The 20,789-nt window shown below is 54.4% G+C and overlaps 6 protein-coding genes across 6 annotated transcripts; 5 read left to right on the top strand and 1 right to left on the bottom strand.

Moving 5' to 3' along the window:
- Positions 1-129: 129 nt before the first annotated feature.
- On the top strand, positions 130-2,343 carry FA10DRAFT_268951 (hypothetical protein). The gene is made up of 4 exons (XM_025522544.1): positions 130-369; positions 441-802; positions 857-1,713; positions 1,779-2,343. The coding sequence occupies exons 1-4, from the start codon at positions 355-357 to the stop codon at positions 2,216-2,218; spliced, it is 1,674 nt and encodes a 557-aa protein (XP_025376015.1). The 5' UTR covers positions 130-354; the 3' UTR covers positions 2,219-2,343.
- A 314-nt stretch (positions 2,344-2,657) lies between these two features.
- On the top strand, positions 2,658-5,070 carry FA10DRAFT_255158 (putative aminohydrolase). The gene is made up of 10 exons (XM_025519756.1): positions 2,658-2,843; positions 2,904-3,002; positions 3,074-3,138; positions 3,200-3,855; positions 3,908-4,002; positions 4,079-4,394; positions 4,454-4,486; positions 4,551-4,577; positions 4,633-4,699; positions 4,755-5,070. The coding sequence occupies exons 1-10, from the start codon at positions 2,785-2,787 to the stop codon at positions 4,958-4,960; spliced, it is 1,623 nt and encodes a 540-aa protein (XP_025376014.1). The 5' UTR covers positions 2,658-2,784; the 3' UTR covers positions 4,961-5,070.
- A 192-nt stretch (positions 5,071-5,262) lies between these two features.
- Positions 5,263-6,750, top strand: FA10DRAFT_268949 (hypothetical protein). Its single transcript, XM_025522543.1, has 2 exons — positions 5,263-6,190; positions 6,250-6,750. Exons 1-2 carry the CDS (start codon positions 5,334-5,336, stop codon positions 6,425-6,427), a joined length of 1,035 nt encoding a protein of 344 aa, XP_025376013.1. The 5' UTR covers positions 5,263-5,333; the 3' UTR covers positions 6,428-6,750.
- FA10DRAFT_173046 (hypothetical protein) lies at positions 6,689-8,992 on the top strand. The gene is made up of 7 exons (XM_025518239.1): positions 6,689-7,062; positions 7,120-7,429; positions 7,491-7,614; positions 7,911-8,340; positions 8,402-8,547; positions 8,609-8,638; positions 8,696-8,992. The coding sequence occupies exons 1-7, from the start codon at positions 6,950-6,952 to the stop codon at positions 8,785-8,787; spliced, it is 1,245 nt and encodes a 414-aa protein (XP_025376012.1). The 5' UTR covers positions 6,689-6,949; the 3' UTR covers positions 8,788-8,992.
- Positions 8,993-9,250: 258 nt separating this feature from the next.
- Positions 9,251-10,766, top strand: FA10DRAFT_303731 (S-adenosyl-L-methionine-dependent methyltransferase). Its single transcript, XM_025525276.1, has 3 exons — positions 9,251-9,359; positions 9,416-10,263; positions 10,324-10,766. The coding sequence occupies exons 1-3, from the start codon at positions 9,297-9,299 to the stop codon at positions 10,667-10,669; spliced, it is 1,257 nt and encodes a 418-aa protein (XP_025376011.1). The 5' UTR covers positions 9,251-9,296; the 3' UTR covers positions 10,670-10,766.
- A 158-nt stretch (positions 10,767-10,924) lies between these two features.
- On the bottom strand, positions 10,925-20,780 carry FA10DRAFT_281219 (hypothetical protein; the record flags this gene model as incomplete). The annotated part of the gene is made up of 8 exons (XM_025523673.1): positions 10,925-11,130; positions 11,182-11,729; positions 11,792-14,127; positions 14,180-14,652; positions 14,707-15,277; positions 15,336-15,398; positions 15,465-17,190; positions 17,563-20,780. 8 exons carry the CDS (start codon positions 20,778-20,780, stop codon positions 10,925-10,927), a joined length of 9,141 nt encoding a protein of 3,046 aa, XP_025376010.1.
- Positions 20,781-20,789: the final 9 nt, after the last annotated feature.

Here is a 20,789-nt window from a genome sequence, read left to right as displayed (position 1 = left end):
TGTTCGGTAGTCAGCCGACGCAAGATTGCGGGCATTTAAAATTCGGGTAAAGGGTTTCAGCAATAATAATAGAGGATTGTGCCTAGAAAAGTCAAATTTGACTACCGCTCTCCGCTTATCTCTGCATGTTGCCATGACATTCTTCGTCTCTGTTCCAACCATAACTTCCCACCACTCATTCACTGGCATTGGCCCTGCGCTCTAGGCTATCGACGTGACAGCCTTTGAGCACACCAGTACAGCTGCTTATCTCGAGCCGCCGACATGCTTGAGAAAGTCATATAAGAGGCTGCTTTGTCAATGGCTTTGAACACAGATTCCTGTGACTCCACCGAACCCCACTACAGTCCCACCATGTCTAGCGAAGAGGTGGGTGGTCTTTCGAAGGTTCAGAGCAAAGAGTAAATAGCGCTGACCTAGGAGCATGTCTTACCGAACAGAAGAAGATCGATGAGAGCAACATGCCCATCTGCAACGAGCTAGATCGCGTACCGGGGCACGACTCTCAGGAACCGCTTTACGGCCTGCAGCGGTCCCTCAAGCCGCGCCATGTGCAGATGCTCGTCATCGGCGGTGTCATAGGTACAGGTCTATTCCTGGGCACAGCGGGCAATCTTCAAAGCGGCGGTCCAGCGGGCCTCCTCATCGGCTACTGCATCATGGCCTCTCTGCTCTACGCGGTCATGGTGGCCCTTGGTGAGATGGTGTCACAACTTCCAGTGCCTGGTGGTCAATTCGCCCTGGCTGGTCGTTTCATCAGCCCAGACGTGGGCTTCGCCATGGGATGGCTGTACTGGTACAAGTGAGGACGACAGGTCGCGCTAGACGGAACGCCACACTGACGAGAATCAAACAGCTACATCATCGTGCTTCCTGCCGAGATTTCGGCCTGTGCCGTGCTTATTTCGTACTGGACCAACCCCGAGTCCTCAACGTGCGACTCTCCGGTATGCAACAACGCCCTATGGGTGGGACTACTTCTTATCGTTGTGCTTGCCATCAACTTCGCCGGCACTCGCGTATTCGGAGAGTGCGAATTCTGGTTCGCCAGCATCAAGGTTATCACCATTGTCGGCCTGATTCTCGTCGGCATCGTCATTTCCGCGGGTGGAGGTCCAACACACGAGACCATTGGTTTCCGCTACTGGCGAGAGACAGGCGGCTTCGTGCAGTACAAGGACATTCCAGGCTCCAAAGGTCGCTTTCTTGGCTTCTTCAATGTCCTTATTTCTGCCGCCTTCTCCTTCATCGGCACCGAAATCACGGCCATCGCAGCCGCCGAAACAGACAATCCTCGTCGCTCAGTGCCCAAAGCGATCCGCAGCGTTTGGGTTCGTCTTGTCCTCTTTTATGTGACAAGCGCTTTTATCATCGGTATCATCGTCTCCCCCTCTGATCCCGACCTTAATCTCAACTCTACCGCGGCCAAGAGCCCCTTCGTAATTGCTATCAAGAGAGCACAAATCTCGGTGCTGCCATCGATCATCAACGCAGCGCTTCTCACCAGCGCATGGTCCGCTGCGTGTGCTGATCTCTACGTGTCGTCCCGCACGCTATATGGCCTGGCTGCGCGAGGCCAGGCCCCTTCGCTACTGCTCAAGACGCGACGGTCGGATGGTTTGCCATACATCTGCGTCATCATCTGCGGATTTTTTTCATTGCTCTCGTTTATGGCGGCCAGTGATGGCAAGGCAGGCAAGGCATTTGGATACTGTGAGTGCCCTTTTCTTTGCCTTGTCACAATAGCACTTTTCTCACACCTTCTTTGTCCTATGCAGTTTCCAGCATGACAGCTATGTGCGGCATCATTTCGTGGAGTTGCATTCTATGGACTTATCTTCGATGGCGCAAGGGTCTCGACACGCAGAACATCGACCGCGCAGAGCTTGCATACCGTGCCCCGTTGCAGCCTTATCTGAGCTATTATGGCGTGGGAGCCTGTCTGCTGGTCATGGTCTTCGGCGGCTTTGGTGCATTCGTCATCACATTCGACAGCTCCACATTCATCACCACGTACTTTCCCATCCCCTTCTTTCTGGTCCTCGCTATCGGCTACAAGGTCGTCCACCGAAGCAAGTTTGTTCAGACAAACGAAATGGACTTCGTCACGGGCCTTTCGGTAGACGAATCGAGCGTTTCGCACAGTGGCAAGAGCAGTGACCTAGTTTCGAAGGTGTCGCAACTGCTCAAGATGCATCGCAATAAGTCGGAGATTTAATGTTGATCAGGCTACGCATGTGAAGCTCTGTGCACGTGACATCAGCAATCCCTTTCTTGCTACCCCTCCTCGTTTTCCCTTGTATCTAGATCATCAGACGAATCGATCCTCATCTGTGCTGCGGTAACTCTCTGTCCCTCTGCCATTCTACTGCCACGCCATCCTATTGCTCTGCCCATCGACACACATAGGGACAGCCGCGTCATCAGCTCAACATTTAATTAGATCGTATTTCGCCTCATCGAGCAGTCGATCAATCACCTATGAGCATTTCTGTTGATCTCTTGAATTGAACTCAGCGCTCTTCGTAACGCAGCAGCCTGAAAATACTGACGCTTTTAGATAGGTGGACACACCAATGATACGCAGAGCTGATAAATTGGGGCCCAATGATTCAAAAGGGGGGACCCCCTACTGGAGAAAGCGATGCCTGGCTCTATCTTACCCAGAATCGGCCTGCGTCCCGAAGATGCCGACGCGCTGAGATAGCGGGTGAGATAAAATTTCAAGCGTGTCGGCCTCGAGTACGACTCTAGCTGCCTCTTCCTCCCTTACACCTAGGACTGATGACGACTTTCGACCTTGTCATTGTCAACGCCATTGCTGTGACGGCTTGTGATGTGTTGTAAGTGTGACTAGACTGGAGAACACTTGAGCAAGGTGCTGATGAGCGTACCTTGCCAAGTCCTTGCTCGATCAGTGTCAAGGACGGCAAAATCGCCGCCATCGCTAGCCAGGGTTTCAGTCAAGAGGAGCTCGCCGGCGTAGAGGTGATAGATGCCGAGTAGGTAGTCTTGCTGGACTTCTGCTTGCAATTCGAGTGCTCATAACACTTTCTCTCTCACACTTCTTCAGAGGGGCATATGTCATGCCAGGAGGGATCGATGCCCACGTGCATCTTTGTCAAGATCTTCAGACCGGTGCGCGACGCTGGAAGATCACGAGTCTCGGTGCAAATATGGCTGACCGATTGAGTAAAAGGCCCTCATGGTCTAGGTGGGCGCTGTGCCGATGACTTTGCGTCGGGTTCCATGAGCGCAGCGGCGGGCGGCACCACGACGATGATCACTTTCGCCTGTCAGACGAGATCTGAAGAAGATGCCAGCCTGCTCTCGGTCGTGGAACGCTACGATGCACGCGCCAAGGAGACGGGCAGCTACATCGACTATGCGTACCACGTCATCATTGTGCGTTGCGACGAAGACGTGCTCGAGCGTGAGCTGCCAATTCTAAGCGGTCCGCGATGGGGCATCTCGACATGCAAGCTGTTCATGACCTATGACAGCCAGCGATTGGGCGATTCCGACCTGCTCACAGTCATGCACGCGGCTGCACAACACGGTATTACCCCCTTGGTCCATGCCGAGAACGGTGACATGATCTCTTGGCTCACTGACAAGCTCGAGGCGAAAGGCATGCTGGCCCCAATCTACCATGCTTGGTCCCGGCCTCCCATCGTCCAAGACGAGGCCACCAACAGGGCCATCGCGATTGCCAAGCTGGCATGCACACCCTTTCTTTTTGTGCATGTTGGGTCTTCAGAAGCCATGGCACATATCAGACGGGCCCAGACACAAGGGTGGCCGGTTTATGCGGAGACATGCCCGCAATATCTCTGTTTGACGTATAATGATTTGGTAGGTTGTCTCCTTGGCATGAGCCAGACAATGTGTTGAGCATCTGCAGCAGAAACGATTCCACTCGCCTACGTGTTTTGAGAACAGCAAGATGGTTTGCTCTCCTCCTCCGCCGCCAGACGAGAGCGAGAGCGAGCGTCTGTACACGTAAGTCCCCTTGTATAAGTCCCCTTGTACCAGTCCTAATGTCTTGTTTCATTACTCAACTTTCCTGCGCCCGCAGAGGTCTAGCAAACGGCACTTTTACGGTCTTCTCCTCTGACCACTGCCCCTTCCGCTACGACGATCGGCATGGCAAGCCCACGGGAATCCTTGAGCATGAGGAGAGCAAGCGGGGTGGAGACTGCGTCTCTAAAGAGGCATCGGCAGTCTCGCTCGATCAGCTTGTCCGAACAAAGACAGGCGCGTTTCGCTTCATTCCAAACGGAATTCCCGGCGTGGAAACCAGGCTGTCGCTGCTATTCACAAATGGCGTCTGCGCCGGCAGGATCACCCTGCAGCGCTTCGTGGAGCTGACATCAACTAACGTGGCCAAGCTCGTGAGTGCTCTGAGCCTGTGTCGACAAAGGTCTGCGGCTGAGCGGGTGGATAAACACAGTATGGCCTGTACCCGAAGAAAGGGAGCCTCATGGTGAGCTCACTCATACCCCTGAGTCGTGACCGGCTGCTGACGAGCCGAGTCGTTTATGATCTAGCCAGGAGCGGATGCCGACTTTGTCATTGTGAGCATAGACATGAGCTTCATGCCAGACGGGAGGTTCATCACCTTCATCACAGTGGCATCCGCAGGAGACTTTCAGCCCGTTCACTCTTTCGAACGACATGTTGCATCACAATGTGGACTGTGGGTAGAAGCATGTGGAAGGCAGCCCAACTCAACTGACTCTGTCTCCCTCCAGACACACCATACGAGGGCATGCGTATGCTCAACTGGCCTCGCTACACAATCGTGAGGGGACACGTTGTGTGGGCCAACGGGAGCCTCGCCACGGGAGCACCGCTAGGGCGGTATCAGAAGCGTGGCCCCAACGTGCTTAGCAGCGACTGGAAAAAACGTGGTGGCGGCCCTGCGAAGCAACATCCAGCACCCTGGCTCTTTGAATGAACTCGAGGGCTCTTGTCAATGAAAAGAACAGAGCACGCTTCCTAGCAAGAAAGAATATGAGCTCGAGAGGATGTCTTACTAGTCAATGCACTACACGTGGCTTCAACGAGATAATCGGCGTCGAGTCAACTAACCCACCCGCGTTTGAAGATTGAAGTGATATTGCCCTCAACTTTAATTTACCAGTACCGTGCCTGGTAGAACGCTCTATTTGGAAAGATCGTGTCAAACGACATTTTCAGAGTTCGAGGACTCACCGCGTTCTGATTTGGTCTGACGTAATCAGAATGAGCACGCTGCTGTCCTCCACCCCCGGAATCGTGTACAGCTTAGCCCCGATCGGCCACGAGGTGGCGCGGGCTTCCACCATATCATGGCATACTTCAACCTCGACATCGGCAGCAAAGCGGGCGCGGCACACAGCACCGCTCGCAGCCTCGCACTGCTCTCCTCGCGGCTGGGAGAAGCAGCAGCAGTCGAGCTGGAGTTGCCCCTGTGCGCCACCTGCTCCGCCCAGACGAGCTACAGTGGAAAGGACCTCGACCTCAAGGCGAGCGACTCCGCATACAAGTGTCCCATCTGTCTCGACCCGCGCCAGTACATTGGTGTGCACGGCCAGAAATGGACCACGCTGCGAAGCCTGATCGAGAACGCAGAGAAGCCGCTCTACAACGACTTTCACGAGCTCTTGGACGGTTCCCTGTGGACATTCAAGACCAGGCCCGCGTTCGGCATCGGACAGAGGGCGTTCCTCCTCAAGGACCGCCGCTTCGATGGGCTGGTCATGTGGGACTGCGTTGCCTACCTCGATGACGACACGCTCAAGGCGATCGACCGCCTCTCTGATGGAAAGGGCATCACGCACATGATCGTCAGCCACCCGCACTATTACAGCACCACCGCAACCTGGCTTGCAGCATTCCCCAGCATGACGCTCTGGCTCGCCAAAGAGGACTTCCACGACTGGTATCCTCGGCGGGAGCTGGTGCAGGGCGTGGGTGGCGATGGCCTGGCCGGTCGCATCAAGCTGGTAGATGCAGAGCAGACAGCGGTGGGCCCGGGCGGTCACGTCAAGATCTTACTTCTCGGCGGCCACTTTCCCGGCTCCTTGGTGCTGCTGTGGAATGACATTCTCTTCATCGCGGACACGATTCAGGTCGTCCCCAGCGGCTTGTACAAGTCGGATCAGCCACAGCGACCAGACGTGGCCTCAGTCACGTTCCTTTGGAGGTGAGTCGCGACACGGCTGCAGAGACTGATCTACAGACCCTGACTCTCACGTCCCCTAGCTACCCGAACCAAATCCCGCTCAGCGCGGCCGAGATCAGGAGGGTGTGTGCTCCGCTGGAGAACGTGTCGTTCGACAAGGCCTTTGGTGCCTTTGAGGGCTTCGACATCTGGGGGCATGCCAAGGAAAAGATCCTGCAGAGCCGGGACATCTTCTGTCGCCGGCTGGCGACGCAGTGATGTCTCTGGGAGCGTGCCGATGGTATCATTTTTAATCTCCAGAGCCAGCCCTGAAAAAGGAATGCTTTACTCTAGTACACCGTCAACTGGAAAGGAATTCGAAGCCAAGTCGGGTGAAAGGCAGACTTTCCTTACTGCCCAGTCTTGACACGAATACCGGATGGGGAGAGTGGCTGGTGCATACAGGTGATATTTTGCTCCGAGAAGAGGGTCACACCACCTCGAATGGGCCAACAGCACCAAGGACATCCTCATTTACAACATCCATTTTTTTTCCCTCAGTTTGTGTCAAGATGTATCATCTGATAAAGGAATGCTCCGTCTTATAGCTTGACGAAGGGCAAGCCGCCGGTGAGCTTAGCGTGCATTTTGCATTTCCGTTCCTGCCGCTTTTTAAAGTGCCACGGAGATGTAGCCCGAGCAACGTTGGTGTCATGCGGTTTACGAATACCATCGCGAGGGTGCGTCCGCTCATTCTAACTGTGACTCCCAACTTCCAACACAAGCACGAAAAGCTCCACGATGTCAGCCAGTCACACCCACGCTTGGAAGCAGACAGAGGATGGAAAGGCCATGCAGCGGCCGCTCTGGGGTGTGGAGCGGATGGCGGACAGCTTCGATCGTTACTTTGGTCGGTAAGTGCCAATACTTTAATTTTAAGCTCGGAGCTGACTCTGGTACCTCGTCTGCAGGCATTGGACCATCAAATCCTCCGTCTTGCTACGTTCTCAGACACCGCTTCAAGACCTCGAGGCGCGAATCCGTGATGCCTGGATTGCCACAATGTTCTTCAACCCACTTCTGGGAGCAGACTTGGTTGCAGATCCAGATGCGCCTCCAGCAAATCGGCTGCTGCGCTATGAGGCCGCGCTCAGCCCAGAGCGAGCATCCGGATGCTTCCATCACGAGCGCGGCCACGGAGACCTTGCTGGATGTGCCGAAGCCTTGCGAGTCAGTCTAATGGACGCCTCAGCCACCAGCCCTGCCCGCTTGGCTCACTTGGTGAGTGCGCAAATGTCGCGTCGTCGGACTAAGAAATGCTGAAGAGATTCTCCCATAAAAGTACCTGATCACCAGCAAGGATGATGAGCACGCATTTGCGCTTCTCCTCGATGCATCACACGTCATCCTCGATGCTATTGGTGTGTTGAAGACGTTCGAGGCAGTCTTGAAGCACCTTGATGAAGGTGGGTTTGTGTTGGTCAGGTCGCACCTATTGCTCTCTTGCTCAGCGAAAAGAGGCACCAGGCATAGAACCCAGCAAGGGTCTGGCATGGGGAACGGAAGCCGCCCACCTGGTGCCCTCGATGGGCGAGGCACTCTCCCTTGCAAACAAGAACCCATCCGACGAGGAGATGCACTGCAGGCTCGACGCAATCTTTGAAGAGTGCAAGAGTCGGGGAGCGCCTCCCTGTGTAGCCTTGGGTGGGTTTGATACAAGTTTTCTTTGATCTAGGAGAGGGCTTACTCAGGGTTGGAACAGAGGGCATGCCTGGAAAGGGGTCCACGACAGTGCACAAACACGTCTTTGGGATACCAGATTCTCAGCGTCTGAGCTTGCTCGCCAAAAAGGCGGGCGCAACAGTCTCGGCGATGCTGGACGCCGCGATACGCTTGGCAATCTGGATAGTGTCCAGGGAGGACCTTGACAACTTCTGCCTCTTTCCGCTCTCGACAAACGGACGCGAGTACTTTAGTGACGAGCTCAAGTCGTCATACATCGGCCTTGCCATTGGAGGCGTGTGTTGCACGATCAGCCTGCGAGGACTACCCAGGGACCCGGATGCGCTTGCCCGCCAACTGCCTGCCCTCGCAGCCGAGCTTTATCGGCAGTATCGCGAGCAGATGAATGCAGAATCTCACTTCATCGTGGAGCAGGGCAATCTGGCCATTGCAGGTGACAAGGAGCTGCAGTGAGTGTACTCCACTCAACGCATTGATCATACTGACCTACTCCGACCTTGACCTCGACAGAGCAATGTTCGGTCGAGGCACTGTAATGTCGCACCTGGGAATTCTTGAACGACGCATGACCACCTCGTTTGAGAAGGTTGAAGTCGATGTCGTAGATTTCAATCTCGCCGTCCATCAACGAATGCCAAGGCTCTATGTTGCCAGTTGTAAGTTTGCGCTTGCTTCTGAAACATCACTTCAGCTTCTTAACACACAAGTTGTCGACAGGGAGCTTGAACAGCCGAATCGCTCTTCAAGGTGGGTGAACACGAGCACAACGGCTTACTGAGCCCCGCTGATTCGTGCAATGTGCAGTGAGCCATCCTACCAGCTTCGATGCAAGCAATCCAAGAGCCGTCCTAGATCTTGCAGTGCGTATCATCTCCGCGTCCCTCGATAGTCTTTGAGTTGTTGCCCGCGCATGCACAGACTCGGAACATTGGCACTTGGCGTGCAATGAAGCTCTTCTCGGCAGCTCAATCCTGTACGCAAACGATGGATCGACTTTGCAATTCCATAAAGCGGATTATCATGTGGACTACTTGGGCGATACTATCTTGCAGTGTAGCAATCGTGTCTCAACGTAGAAGCCAGCCGGTGACTGTCTGGGACGTGCAGATTCATCTGCACGGCCTCCACTCTAAATTTTGCTTTAGCCGATTCTGGCGTCCGACGATATTGACACGTCGGGTATCTGAATGGAATTCTGCCTGTAAATGATTCCTTCGATCAGAAGCAAGACACCACGCGGTACGCGCTCGCTTACAGCGGCACTGCTTCAGTCGAATCAGCTAGGGTTATGCACGTTAGATTGAGTAGAGTGAGATCACGAGGTACCTACAGCTAAATCTGGTACAAAAGGAGGAGGCGTTACTGCTGCATGCGATAGGCCTCCAATCGAGCACCGCACTGCAAGATGAATACCTGGAACAAGGATGAGCAACTGAATGCGCTCAAGGAGCTTCGCGCCTCAACTGATGTAAGAACCCCGTTGCTGGAGTGGAACACGATCTTCACTGACCAAGCTCATTCCAGGCCCTCATAAGCTATGTTGAGGCGCAAGATGGAGAGCAGCAGATTCCTGAAAATGCAATGTGGCGCTTTCCCTATGCTCCAGAGGCCAAGTTCCAGGCCGACAAGTGGCGGCATGACTACTCTAGGGCGCTCATTTCCACCCTCAGCCCGACGCAGTATCTGTGCGAGTTCAACCTCGGCAACCACGAATGGGCGGCATTGTCCGCCTTCTACGCGCTTGGACTGGCAGAATTGCTTCCGAGGCCCGGCCAAAAGGGTGTCTCGGCCGAACAACTGGCCGCGAAGAGTGGTGCTAGCCTACTGCGCCTCCGCACGGTCCTGCGATCCATGTCTCGAGTCCACCTTGTCAGTGAGGTCGGCCATCCGCTCTCGGATGAGTGGGTCGGCTCTGAGCACGTGGACCTCATGCGTAAAGACTCGCCCTCGCCGTTTGGGTCCATGGTCGAGTATTGCATGGATGACGCAGCCAAGTGCGTCAACACGTTGCCGGCGCTCGTCAAGAAGGAGAATGCCAACAACAGCGGAACGTTTCTTGTCTTTGGCCACCAGGATCTGTTCTCGTGGTATGCCACCGAAGAGAGTGGATACCGATCAAGCCGCTTCAACCAAGCGATGCAGTCACTCAACGGGATTCTCGTTGGCGGCCCCACTGAGGACTATCCCTGGGACCAAGTAACCGGACTCGCAGTCGACGTGGCTGGCGGTGTAGGCGGACAGACGATCCACCTAGTAGCCCGCCATAGTCACCTCAAGGTCCAGATCCAGGATCTCAAGGAAGTCAGCGAGGATGCCAAGAAGCTGTGGGCGACGATGCCGCCTGCATGGGCTGACAGGGTTGAAATTCGGGAGTAAGTTTTGTTTGCACTCATAAGTGGCAGCAGACTGGCCAGCTGACAATATTTTTCCAGGCACGACTTCAACGAGCCGCAACCTGACGACGTGGCAAAGGAGGCACAGGTCTACTTTATGAGATTCATTCTTCACGATTGGTCCAATGCAAAAGCCATCGAGATCCTCAGAAATCTTCGCAAAAAGGCCAGGCCCGACGCCAAGCTTCTCATTCTTGAAGTGGTGCTCTTCGGCATGGACCCCAGATACGCGCAGATCCTAGCCGTCCACCTCATGGCCGTCGCGGGCTCCAACGAGAGAACAGAGGCAGAGTACGGGGCCCTGCTCAACGCCGGTGGCTGGAAGCTCGAGAAAACGTACAGGACGAGAAGCGTCATGAGCGTCATCGAGGCTACTCCCGCATAGGACCATTCTGCTCTTCCCTTTGATGAGAAAAAAATTAATGGAGCTCTTGATTTATTTCATTTCGCTAGGGACTTTTGCTAATGGTATGCACACTGGTCATCAGTCGTGTTGTGACTCAATGGATCGTTCCTTGTCTTCATCCCGCATCGCCGATCGAGAATCGTCCAAGAGCGCACTCTGTGCGTGTCAGGTCTCTTGAGGCATCTGTGCGATGTGCGCTGCATTGCGTTTGCGCCCCCTTTTTACCTTCTGCACTTAGGAGAGCAAACGTGCCAGAGCCGGGGATGACAGGATGCTGAAATGGCCCACTGCGGGAACTTCGACAAAAGTGCGCGTCGACTTGCTGAACATCTGCGCAGCGCCGAGATCATTGTAGCGGGGTGCGTGAATGGGTGAGTCGGAAGGCAAAATGCTTCGCATGGCTTCCAGTATGCCAGCCTGAGCCTTGACAACAGTCACATCTTTTTGGAAAAAGTCAGAATTGAAAGGGAGAGGGTTGTGAATTGACTAACGGGAACGAACTTGCGGCCATCCTGCTTCCGACAAATCTTTGCACATGGTACGGGCCATGTCGTCTCGGAAGTGCTGCAATGAGTATCGCGAAAAGCGTTGGCGCGCCTCCGTATCACCGCGCAGCGCATCTAGAAGCGCTCTCGTTCGTTTGACCTCGATGTCACCGTAAGAATCAAGTTCGGCAGCTTTGGCGATGAAATGGAGTAGTTGATCAATGGCGTTCCCATTGTTCCTGTCCATACTACGCGGCATGCTTTGGACAAGTGGTGGCAGAAAGTCGATGAGGATCAGCCGTAAATCGTTCGTATCCTCGATCCGCCGAGCAAGGTGTAGGGCGATGCTTGTGCTGCCGGAAAAAGCAGCCAGCCTGAGTGGACGCCCATGGGCGAGCAGCTCTGTGAGAGCCTTGTGATACTCAACGACCATTGCCTCAAAGTCTTTGAGGCGCCGAGTTGACTCGGAAGGCTCAATAGCCCACACAGGTCCATTTATCGACTCGTGCAGGCCGTAAAAGAGGGAGATCTGGCCAAGAGCATCGTGAATTAGGCTGCAAGGGCAGTCAGTTTATCGTTTCACTGCACAGATTGGGTTCTCGAAACTTCTGCTCACACAAGATCACCAGACCCGGAGTCTATGCCGTCGCGAATTTTGACAAGCACTTGAGCGTCCGTTTTTGGATTTCGAGTGTCGTGCACCGCCTTCGTCTTTGAGTCGGTGTTCGCTAGTGCAAGGACGTCTGCGATCGTGACGTCGCTCAAGATTCTGAGCTGTGGGAGAATAATGTTGAAGTGCGTTCGTAGGGCGCTGGAGAGAATTGTGGCATTGAGCGAATCGAGCCCAAAAAAGCTAATAGGTTGCGAGTGGTCCCATCGCTGAAACGTGTCTCGATCACACCCAAGGGCGTCGCCGAGCAGCTCATCAATACTCTTGCAGGTGGGAGAGTCGAGGGAACTGTAGCTTGCACGGGGTTTCAGGAGCTCCTCTTTCACTGGGCCTGCTCGTCCACTCTTCTCCACCTCTGCTAGAACGGTCTGCTCTTGCCGATCCTCGTGATGCTTTCGGGTCGTAGATGCAAGAAGATGCTGAAGTGCAATCGGCCTCCTGATCGTCATGGCGTCCAATTCGCGCTCCACCTGTGCCCATGGCAAGGAAGGAATCAACGTGCTGATACCAGCAGCTTTGTTCGATATCGTCAGCCCCAATGCTCTGCTGAGCAAGGTCGTAAAGCTACGAGAGGTGGTCCATAGGCTCTTCATTCTCCAGCTGACCTCGCGCTTGCCCAGCATCACCTCTTGATGGAAGCTTCCGACATCTGTGATTGCCGGGACGGATATAGCGATCGCGTTGGAATGAGGTCCAAGCCATCCTTCCGCGCTGGCTGCTGAGGCGTAGTAGTTGCTTTGAAAGGGAAAGCCGAACAAGTTGCCGACCGTCGAGGTTGAGACAAGGAAGTCGAGCTCCTGTATGCGCAGCGCCTGTTCAAGGACTCTGAGAGGACCAACACGGACGTTGTAGAGGGCCTCGAAGCTATTTTTTGTCTGTAGCTTGAATGAGTGAGGCAGCTGCACCAGGGGCATGACAATTATGCCTCCGATTGCTTGTGCGCTCTTCCTTGCCCGCCGCAGCAGCCCGCTTGTTGCTTCGTCATCTGTAGCGTCGCAAGCGCACAATTGCAAGCAGGCATCCGCTCTCTTTTGAAGAGCTTCCACCTTCCTCTTCGCATTCACCCATTGCATGTCGCTTTCTTCGTGCAGCTTGGCGGCACCAGTCCGAGATGTCAAAAAGATGATGCGAGCACCTTGATCGTATAGCCACCAAGCTATCTCGATCCCCATGGGCGTTAGGCCGCCCAACAGTAGATACGCCTTCTCTGGCTGGAGTCGGTGCATTGGCGTGTTCGTCTCTTTGAGGGCTACGGCCCGAGGCACCCTAATCTGCTGTGGCTCGATCTTGAGTTCTTTTTCGCAGCCATACTCTTGCAATGCTGTGAGCTTCTCAAGAAGCGTCAAGTCCGGCAGAGGAGGAACCGATGCGACGTAAAAGCGTATCCAGTGTAGCTCGGTTGTAAGCACGCGCGCAAGGGCTCTCGCACCCTCAAAGTCCTCATCGTTTCCGTCCTCGGTGACTAACCAGCAAGATTGGGGTTCCCTTTCCTCTAGCATCGCTTTCAACTGCATCTCTCGACCCGCACTGTGGCGATAGACGGTAACCTCTCGGTCCAAATCCTTCTGTCTTTCAAGGCTTGGCCCGCGTTTGAGAGCGCGAAAGAGGAGGAGAGGTTCGGCACAGACTGAAATGTCAGTGACCGACTCGAAGTCCGTGAAACGTGCATCAAGGGCATTTTGCCAGCCTTGCGAATCGAGGCTGCAATGAGTGCGCTCATCATCAAAGTCGTACCAGGCCTGCATACTTCCCCAAAGGACATCGAGGAATTTGGACCTGGGTTCGCCTTGAGCAAATGCTTGTCCGTCCAGCTCATAGGCGAGAAGCGTGCCGGCGGGTGAAAGAAGTTGCGCGAGGTGTCGGACTGTCCGGGTAATATTTTTGGACGCATGTAGGACGTGGAGGGCGCACAAGACGTCAAAAGAGCCCGAATCCAAGCCCGACAACGCTGGATCGAGATCGATGTTGTATTCGGCCGCGGATCTGCTCCCTGACAAGTTCGCCACGACATCGGAGGCGAAGCGCTTAGATACGTCCGAGAAGGTAACGTGGACTGTGACTCCGGTCTCCCGTTCGAAATCCTCTGCAGCAGCGGCAATAACCCTCGAGAGTGCCCCAGTACCGCAGCCCACTTCGAGAATGCGAATCACCTGTTTGCCGTCCGAGATGCGTTCTAGCTCTATGCGCAGTGCTTCTGAATAAGCTCCTGCCATTTCCTCGTCGAAAACGTTCCTGTAGATGCGATCGGCAAGCCCGTTGTTGAAAAGGCAATCAACGGCAGCCTGATATAGATGAGCAACACTTTTGGTGCACGTTCTTCGTCTTTAAACGCACCATGGAGTCCAAGCTAGCCTCTTCGACTAGAGAGGGAAGCCTTTCAAGCACTTCGGCAGTGACAGCGTCCCTTTCTCGTACTATCTCAGTCTGCGACCGTAAGTCTAGCGATCCTACTGCCTGAGAAGATATGCGAAATAGCAGGTCCCTGTAGCGTAGTCGATGCTTTGGAAGCTGATCGTCACGCCCCCCGGACTTCTCTACTGTTTGACGGACAATCTCGGAGACGATTGCATCGACCTGCATAGCGTCTTCCACATTTCTTCGTCGCCTTTCAATGCGGTCTGGAGTCCATTTTTGGGTTTGCAAGGGTTTGGCCACCTTCTTGCGACATTCGGTCGGCTGCCAGATGATCTTATGCCCTGATCCAGGTTCAACGATGGGCAAGTGGGTAGCAGTGAGCACGAGACCTTCAATAGAGAAGACGAATTCGTCATCCTGATCGAACACGTTGATCCTCGAACGGAAGGAGTCTATTGCACGTATCAGCCCACAAATCTGTGTCTGTCACAATAATGTCGTCTCACCTCTTTCACTGCTCTGAAGGACGGCATGTGCATGGAGCGTTCGAGGCTCGTTGCGATCACTTGCCAGGTCAAAACGATCCACCCACGTGGGTACATAGAAGGTGTCTGAAGGTAAGAACGAGTCGCCGATAACGAGAGCCGAAGCGCTCTGCATGGCCGCATCAATGACAGCAGGGTGGAGGCGATACTGTGGCTCGTGCGCTCCACCTTCCTCTACCGAGTCCCATCCTCGTATCTTGGCGTATGATTCGTGTTGGTTGAATCGAAGCTCTTCGATCCGCCGGAACGAGGGACCAAAATCGGTGAAAGACTTCCAGCCGCCACTGAAGAAGGTTGAAAGGTTTACTTGCTTTGTTCTTGCCAGAAGAGATTTCCAGGAAGGGCATGGTGGAGGTGCTCGGATCGCTCCTATGCTGAACGTGGAGATGATGTCGTCATCGTGCGAGATCCGGTAATTATCCTCGCTGTCTTCTTCTTGACGTATCATCAATCGCGCATCCTCTATTAGATTGACCGGTTTGTTCAACGCGACATCAGTCACGGATAGAGAAATTTCCGCAACTTGTACCACCTGCTTCGAGTTGGTTAGAGCATGGACGCCCAGCGTTGGTAGTGTCCCTTTCACTTACAAGCTCCAAAAGTGCAGCAGCAGGGTAGATGGGAGCGCCCAAGACCACGTGCTGGGCCAAAGTCTAAAGGGTGAAGGATTTAGGTGAACAAGAATACTGAAGAACGACGGTCAACATGTCATAACGCACCGTACAGCTTGAAAGCACGATCTCTTTGCCTGAATATTGGTGAGAAAGAGTCGGAGTCGAGAATTTTGTCGAGATCCTCGAAGAAGTTGAGAGTGGTGGAGTAGCAGGAGCTGGGTGCCGGGCGATCTGATCGTTCTCTTCAACGAGCACGTCTGCCACCCACTGCCTGCCTTTTGCAGTGAAGACCGATATGGTACCTTCCTTTCTTTTACTCTCCAGCGGCTGTGAAGTTCTCGATAGAGAGGGGAACGTGTGATAGGCAATGAGCTGGAGAGGTTCCGGAAGCTGCCCCACAGAACGAAGATTGTGCATGATTGCTGTCGGATCGAGGCTGGATTCGAATGTGAACGCGTCTGAGAATTTTTCATTTTCCTTGGTGCTGATGCTATCAGCATAAGCGCTGGTGATCGTGGAGCTCTGCTCGAGGGTGGCGGTTGCCAACAATAGTGTAGCACTTGTGTCGTATGCTTTCGTGACGAGGCTGGCGATACGACCAGTCACCACTCGTACCTCAATACTCCGGCCACGCAAATCGATCTCTCGTGTCTGCTCCAGAGCTAGGTGGTCCAGGACGAACGAGACGTTCGTGCCCAGCAGAAGGGAGCAAGCTTGAATCAGCAACGACATAACATCCTCTGAGCGACGTTCGGCGAGCGCTTCCGCTTCTTCGTTCGTGATTGTCTTGGCGATTGTGAAGCGCGAAGAAGAGGATTGTTGTTGCCATCCTAGACCGACTGTACTCTCATAATCGTTTCTGAGAAGGGACTTTTCGGGCCAGTGACGCTTTTTCTCGAAAAGTTCGATGCCCATGTCGGCTCTTGCTGTACCGTGAGGCCACTCAATAAGGATTCCGCCAAGCTCGAATAGTCGGCCGACCAAAGTGGGCAGATGACATTGGGATGGCGTTGAAAAGAGCGGGAGCACGACCGTGTCCTTGACTGATGAGCGGCCTTCCTGTTGCCTCTTCTTGCGCAATGCATCGCGCGAAAATGACGATAGGTCTGGACCGAGACCGACCTCAATGAGGACGTCGGGTTGCACTCGGTCCAGAATTTGCTCCATGAAAGTTGAGTACGGAACGTGATTTACGATGTGTTGAGGCCAATCGCAGCCTGAGCTGTTGCTGGTAGAGAAAAAGCGGGGCGTATTGCACGACCCACTGCGATTCCATTGACTTAGGTGTTCAGAATCAGGTGATAGCCGAGGGTGGTGATACGCGACACCCTGGCTTTCGAGCAGCTTGCTGGTGATGTTCTCGCCTGCCAGTCGCTTCTTGAGGCTGAGGATCGCTCCAACAGTCCCTGATAAGGTCACTGCTGAGTCAGAATTGACGGCAGCCACCGTAATACCCGGGACAAGATGAGCCGTAACTGCCGCTTTTGACGCACGTGTGGCGAGCATGGCACCATCACCTTTCCAGTTGCGCTCACAATGGGCAGCCCGTGCCAGGACGAGGGCGCAGACTTCGTCGAGATTGAGTAGTCCAGAGGCATAGGCAGCCACAACTTCGCCGAAACTATGTCCACAGGTCGTATGAATGCTCGTTCTAGCGATGTAGGCCGTCAGCGTGTGCCAAAGCGCGATCGATACTGCGAGCTGACAGGCTTGCGCGACGACGGGTCGCTCGAGCAGTTCTTTGCTTCGTTCGCGATAGACCTTCGACGGAGGATATAGGACCGCCTTGACGTCCACGTCGAGTCCGGCTCGCATCAGGGAGGAGCAGACTCTTGAAAATGTTTCACGATACACATCATGGCGATCAAATAATTGCCTGGCCGCGCCAATCTCGATTCGGCCCATACCAGTGAATTGGACGACAATTGTCTTGCTTGTGGCGGTATATGTTGAAAGGTGTGTGACTCGAGACAGATCCAAAAGACCAGCAAAGATGTCACTCGCTCCTTGTTCAAAAGCGATTGCTCGACGGCATGCAAACAAGTCCCTTCCAGCATTGATGTTGTGGGATAGTCTTTCAAGTGCGTCTTCGAGCGATGACGAGCAAGTCTGCTGTTTGGCAAGCCACTTGTTGCATGTGTCCGCCAGACGTCTAAGGCTTGCAACACTGGGTGCGGAGAGAAGGAGGATTGGTAGACTTGACCGTGCCTGCAACGGTCCTGCAGCGAACGACTTCTCTATTGCGACGGCAGCCATGGTTCCAGAGAAGCCGTAGGAGCATACAAGGGCCCTTTGCAGTCTTGGTGCTGGTGTCTCTTCACTAGGGATGATGGCTTTGCACCTGTCGCCTAAGGGTTGCAGATTTGTGACGTGATGCGGAGGTACAACCCCCGAATCGAGGCACATGCACGCCTTGACCACGCCTAGTAGACCCGCTGCCTCCAATGTGTGACCAAATACTGTCTTGGACGAAGAGACGAAGACGGGAGAGTTGCCGAACGTCTCTTGAATACCAATCACTTCGATCTGGTCGCCTAGGCTTGTTCCAGTTCCGTGTGCTTCGACCAGATCAACCTGACCAGGTTGCCAGCCACTCTCTTGAAGGACAGATTTATGGAGCCTGGATTGAGCATCGGCTCTTGTCATGAGCATATTGGCTGACGCGCCCTGGTGTCGTACTTGCGACCCCCGAATCAGGCAGCGACCTAGCCCAACCGGCATTTTCGAGCTCCTCTGTAACACGACAAAAATAGCACCTTCTGATGCACACATGCCGTCCGTATCGACCCCGAAAGCTTGAGATCCTTGAGAGCTTTGCGAAGTCATGCCGGCGCAACGCATGAAAGCCAACGTCCCGGGATGCAAGTGTGTGGTTACGCCACCGACGATGGCTACGTCACAGTCGCCGTTGAGCAGCGAGCGGTGGGCAGACCAAAGGGCAACAAGAGAGCCACTACATGCCGTTTCAAAGGTCATAACGGGCCCCTCGACACCCAGGTAGTGAGCGATCCTGCCGGACACAGCCGCCGTGCTTGTTCCATGGCCCCAGAAGCGTGAATTGTGCGCCTTGGGTCCCATCGCTGACTCCAGCAGACGCTCGTACCCGTCTTGTCCACTCGCAGCGCAAAAGACCCCAACGCGTTTGCCTCTCAGAGAACTAGGACGCAGGCAGGCGTCCGAGAGCGCCTCGTACATCACTTCGAGTGCCAGCCTTTGCTGAGGTTTGACGAAGAGCGCTTCTTCATCCGAGATGCCAAAACATTGGTTGTCAAAACTCTCGATGTCGTTCCTGGGCAGCCAAGCACGTCGCCCGGACGCAGATTTACCGTCATTGGTAAGGATGTCGAGACCTTCCGCACCTTCTCCTGTCAGGAAAGCGGCCCACGCCTCTTCGAGACTTTTCACGTTTCCGGGCAATCTTAGCGCCATACCTCGGATCGCGACTGGATCATCCACGTCTTGATTAGCTTTGTTGACCGATTCATGAAAGAACGGCATTCGTGGAGGTGAAGCGGTCTCGGCCGTCGGATATACGCGTGACTCAACAAGCGCTCCGAGGTCGGCTGCGCTGTCGACTTGCAACAGATCAGCGGCGGTGATTCTGATGCCTGTGTGTCGCTCGATCAGAGAGGCCAGGCTGCTCGCTTGGATCGATGTCAAGGCAAGCGAAATCAGTCTTTCGTCTTTGTGAACTGGCCTACCGATGACAGTATCGAGACACTGCACGGCTTGTCGTCTCGCGACGCGCGCTCGTAGGCGTTTGAGTTCCAAAGAGAGGCGGCGAGCGGCCTCGCTTCGGGAAAGAACTCCTTTTCTCGTTTTGGGGAGGCTGCCGAGGGGGATGGATGTAACGTGGTCGATTGGTAGTCGAGAAGCAGCCATTAGCACTTCGTTGGCTCTCGAGACAGCGCTTTGGAGAAGTCTTTGACCATCGTGCGCGTCCATCTCGACGAGGGCAACAAGGCTCGAAGACGGTCCGTTCTCTCGGTCGCCCGCAACGAAAGCCAGGCGACCGTGATTACATCGTTGAATTTCCGCTTCCACGGAGGTGGCGAGTACTTTTTCTCCGTTCACCAGCTGGATCGTGTCGTCGAGGCGTCCCACAAACTTATAATCGCTGTCGCCAGCTTGATGAAAGAGATCGAGAGTGCGAAAGCCTCGGCTTTCGACCGGTTCAAAAAGAACCTTACCATCTCGCAGACAGTAGTAGCCTTTGAAGATAGTCCGAGGATCGGCTACCAATTCCTGTGCCCCCACGTACCCTGGGACGTCCTCCCATCGAAGCAAGGCATTTGGGTTGAACCTAAAGGTTTCTGGTCTCGGCTGGCCGATGCTGCAAGCACCGAGCGGAAGCTCGGTCATGCCCCACGAATTGCACATCGAAACCCCTTTCTCTGCCCACCACTCAAAAACACTCTTTGCTGCTGGTGCGCCTGCGACGTTGACGTAATTAAGACGTTGTATCGCAGTAAGCAATTCCCCATCTACTGATGCCCTTGTACCGAGGTGTTCGAGCGTGGCTGGAAATGTCCAGAGGCTGTTGCAAACCCATCCTCTCCTCATGACTTCGATGAGCGCCTTGGCAGTGGCTTCCGCTCGGTGCTCTGGCCCATTGATTGAAAGTGTGTTGTAGTCGAAAAAGATGTAACTGCCACCCGTCGGCACAATGCAAAACATGACGTTGGCAATCAGGCCGTGTGCGTGCGAGAGGGGCGCCGAGCCTAAGCTGTGTGCTTGTTGACTAATTAACTCGATCCCTGCTTTGGCCTGCCAGTAGTCGACCGATTGACGCAAGAACCTGTGTGGCATCGACACGGCCTTGACGGCAGAGGCACTCGTGGCACCCGAGGTGAACATGCGGTAGGCTTCCTCCTCCTCATGTCGTTCAACAAGGCAGATGCTCTCCAGTGAAGGTCGCAATTCGGCGAGCTGGGCCATCGAGACTTTCTCGGCTGCTTTTAGTGCTGTCTGGCCCAGAAATTCCGCTAGCGTCAAAATTGGTGCATTGACATCCTCCTGTGCAAGAGAAGGAGGGAAAACGATGGCTTCGTCGATTTGATCGTCGGTGACAATGAGCGAGGGCGTGAGACAGCGTAATCGTGCTCTGAAAATGTCCCGAGGCGAACTTGAGCTCGCAGACATGTAGCCGGCGGACCAACCAATCTTCCAGCAAGCCAAAGGGGCGAGGATATGCATTGGCTGATTGTGCGTGAGGCAGAGAGCCAAAAGAGGTGGTGTAGACGGGTCTTGCTTGCTCCGGTACGCTTGCAGTCGCTCGGCGATGTAATCTACGATTCGAAGTGATTGCCCATAGGTCAAGCATTCGCCCGATGGTAGGTCTCGAAGGAAGACTGCTTCCGGCGTCTGCTCGGCCCACTTGACGAGAACGCCATACAGTGTGCCATCATCTTGAGTCGCCATTATTTGGCG

The sequence above is a fragment of the Acaromyces ingoldii genome, assembly GCF_003144295.1.
Source record: "Acaromyces ingoldii strain MCA 4198 unplaced genomic scaffold FA10scaffold_5, whole genome shotgun sequence".
NCBI classification, from domain to species: Eukaryota; Fungi; Basidiomycota; class Exobasidiomycetes; order Exobasidiales; family Cryptobasidiaceae; genus Acaromyces; species Acaromyces ingoldii.
Note: the sequence above shows the minus strand (reverse complement) of the source record. Positions and strands in the feature narration are given on the sequence as shown.

Coding starts and splice junctions, on each gene's coding strand:
- FA10DRAFT_268949 (XM_025522543.1), top strand. CDS start 5,334: ATGGCATACTTCAACCTCGACATCGGCAGCAAAGCGGGCGCGGCACAC. Junction 6,191..6,249: donor TCAGTCACGTTCCTTTGGAG/GTGAGTCGCGAC, acceptor CACGTCCCCTAG/CTACCCGAACCAAATCCCGC.
- FA10DRAFT_303731 (XM_025525276.1), top strand. CDS start 9,297: ATGAATACCTGGAACAAGGATGAGCAACTGAATGCGCTCAAGGAGCTT. Junction 9,360..9,415: donor AGCTTCGCGCCTCAACTGAT/GTAAGAACCCCG, acceptor AGCTCATTCCAG/GCCCTCATAAGCTATGTTGA. Junction 10,264..10,323: donor GACAGGGTTGAAATTCGGGA/GTAAGTTTTGTT, acceptor ATATTTTTCCAG/GCACGACTTCAACGAGCCGC.
- FA10DRAFT_255158 (XM_025519756.1), top strand. CDS start 2,785: ATGACGACTTTCGACCTTGTCATTGTCAACGCCATTGCTGTGACGGCT. Junction 4,003..4,078: donor GAGAGCGAGCGTCTGTACAC/GTAAGTCCCCTT, acceptor CTGCGCCCGCAG/AGGTCTAGCAAACGGCACTT. Junction 4,700..4,754: donor GTTGCATCACAATGTGGACT/GTGGGTAGAAGC, acceptor GTCTCCCTCCAG/ACACACCATACGAGGGCATG.
- FA10DRAFT_173046 (XM_025518239.1), top strand. CDS start 6,950: ATGTCAGCCAGTCACACCCACGCTTGGAAGCAGACAGAGGATGGAAAG. Junction 7,063..7,119: donor TTCGATCGTTACTTTGGTCG/GTAAGTGCCAAT, acceptor CCTCGTCTGCAG/GCATTGGACCATCAAATCCT. Junction 7,615..7,910: donor CTTGAAGCACCTTGATGAAG/GTGGGTTTGTGT, acceptor GGGTTGGAACAG/AGGGCATGCCTGGAAAGGGG.
- FA10DRAFT_268951 (XM_025522544.1), top strand. Junction 803..856: donor GGATGGCTGTACTGGTACAA/GTGAGGACGACA, acceptor AGAATCAAACAG/CTACATCATCGTGCTTCCTG. Junction 1,714..1,778: donor AGGCAAGGCATTTGGATACT/GTGAGTGCCCTT, acceptor TGTCCTATGCAG/TTTCCAGCATGACAGCTATG.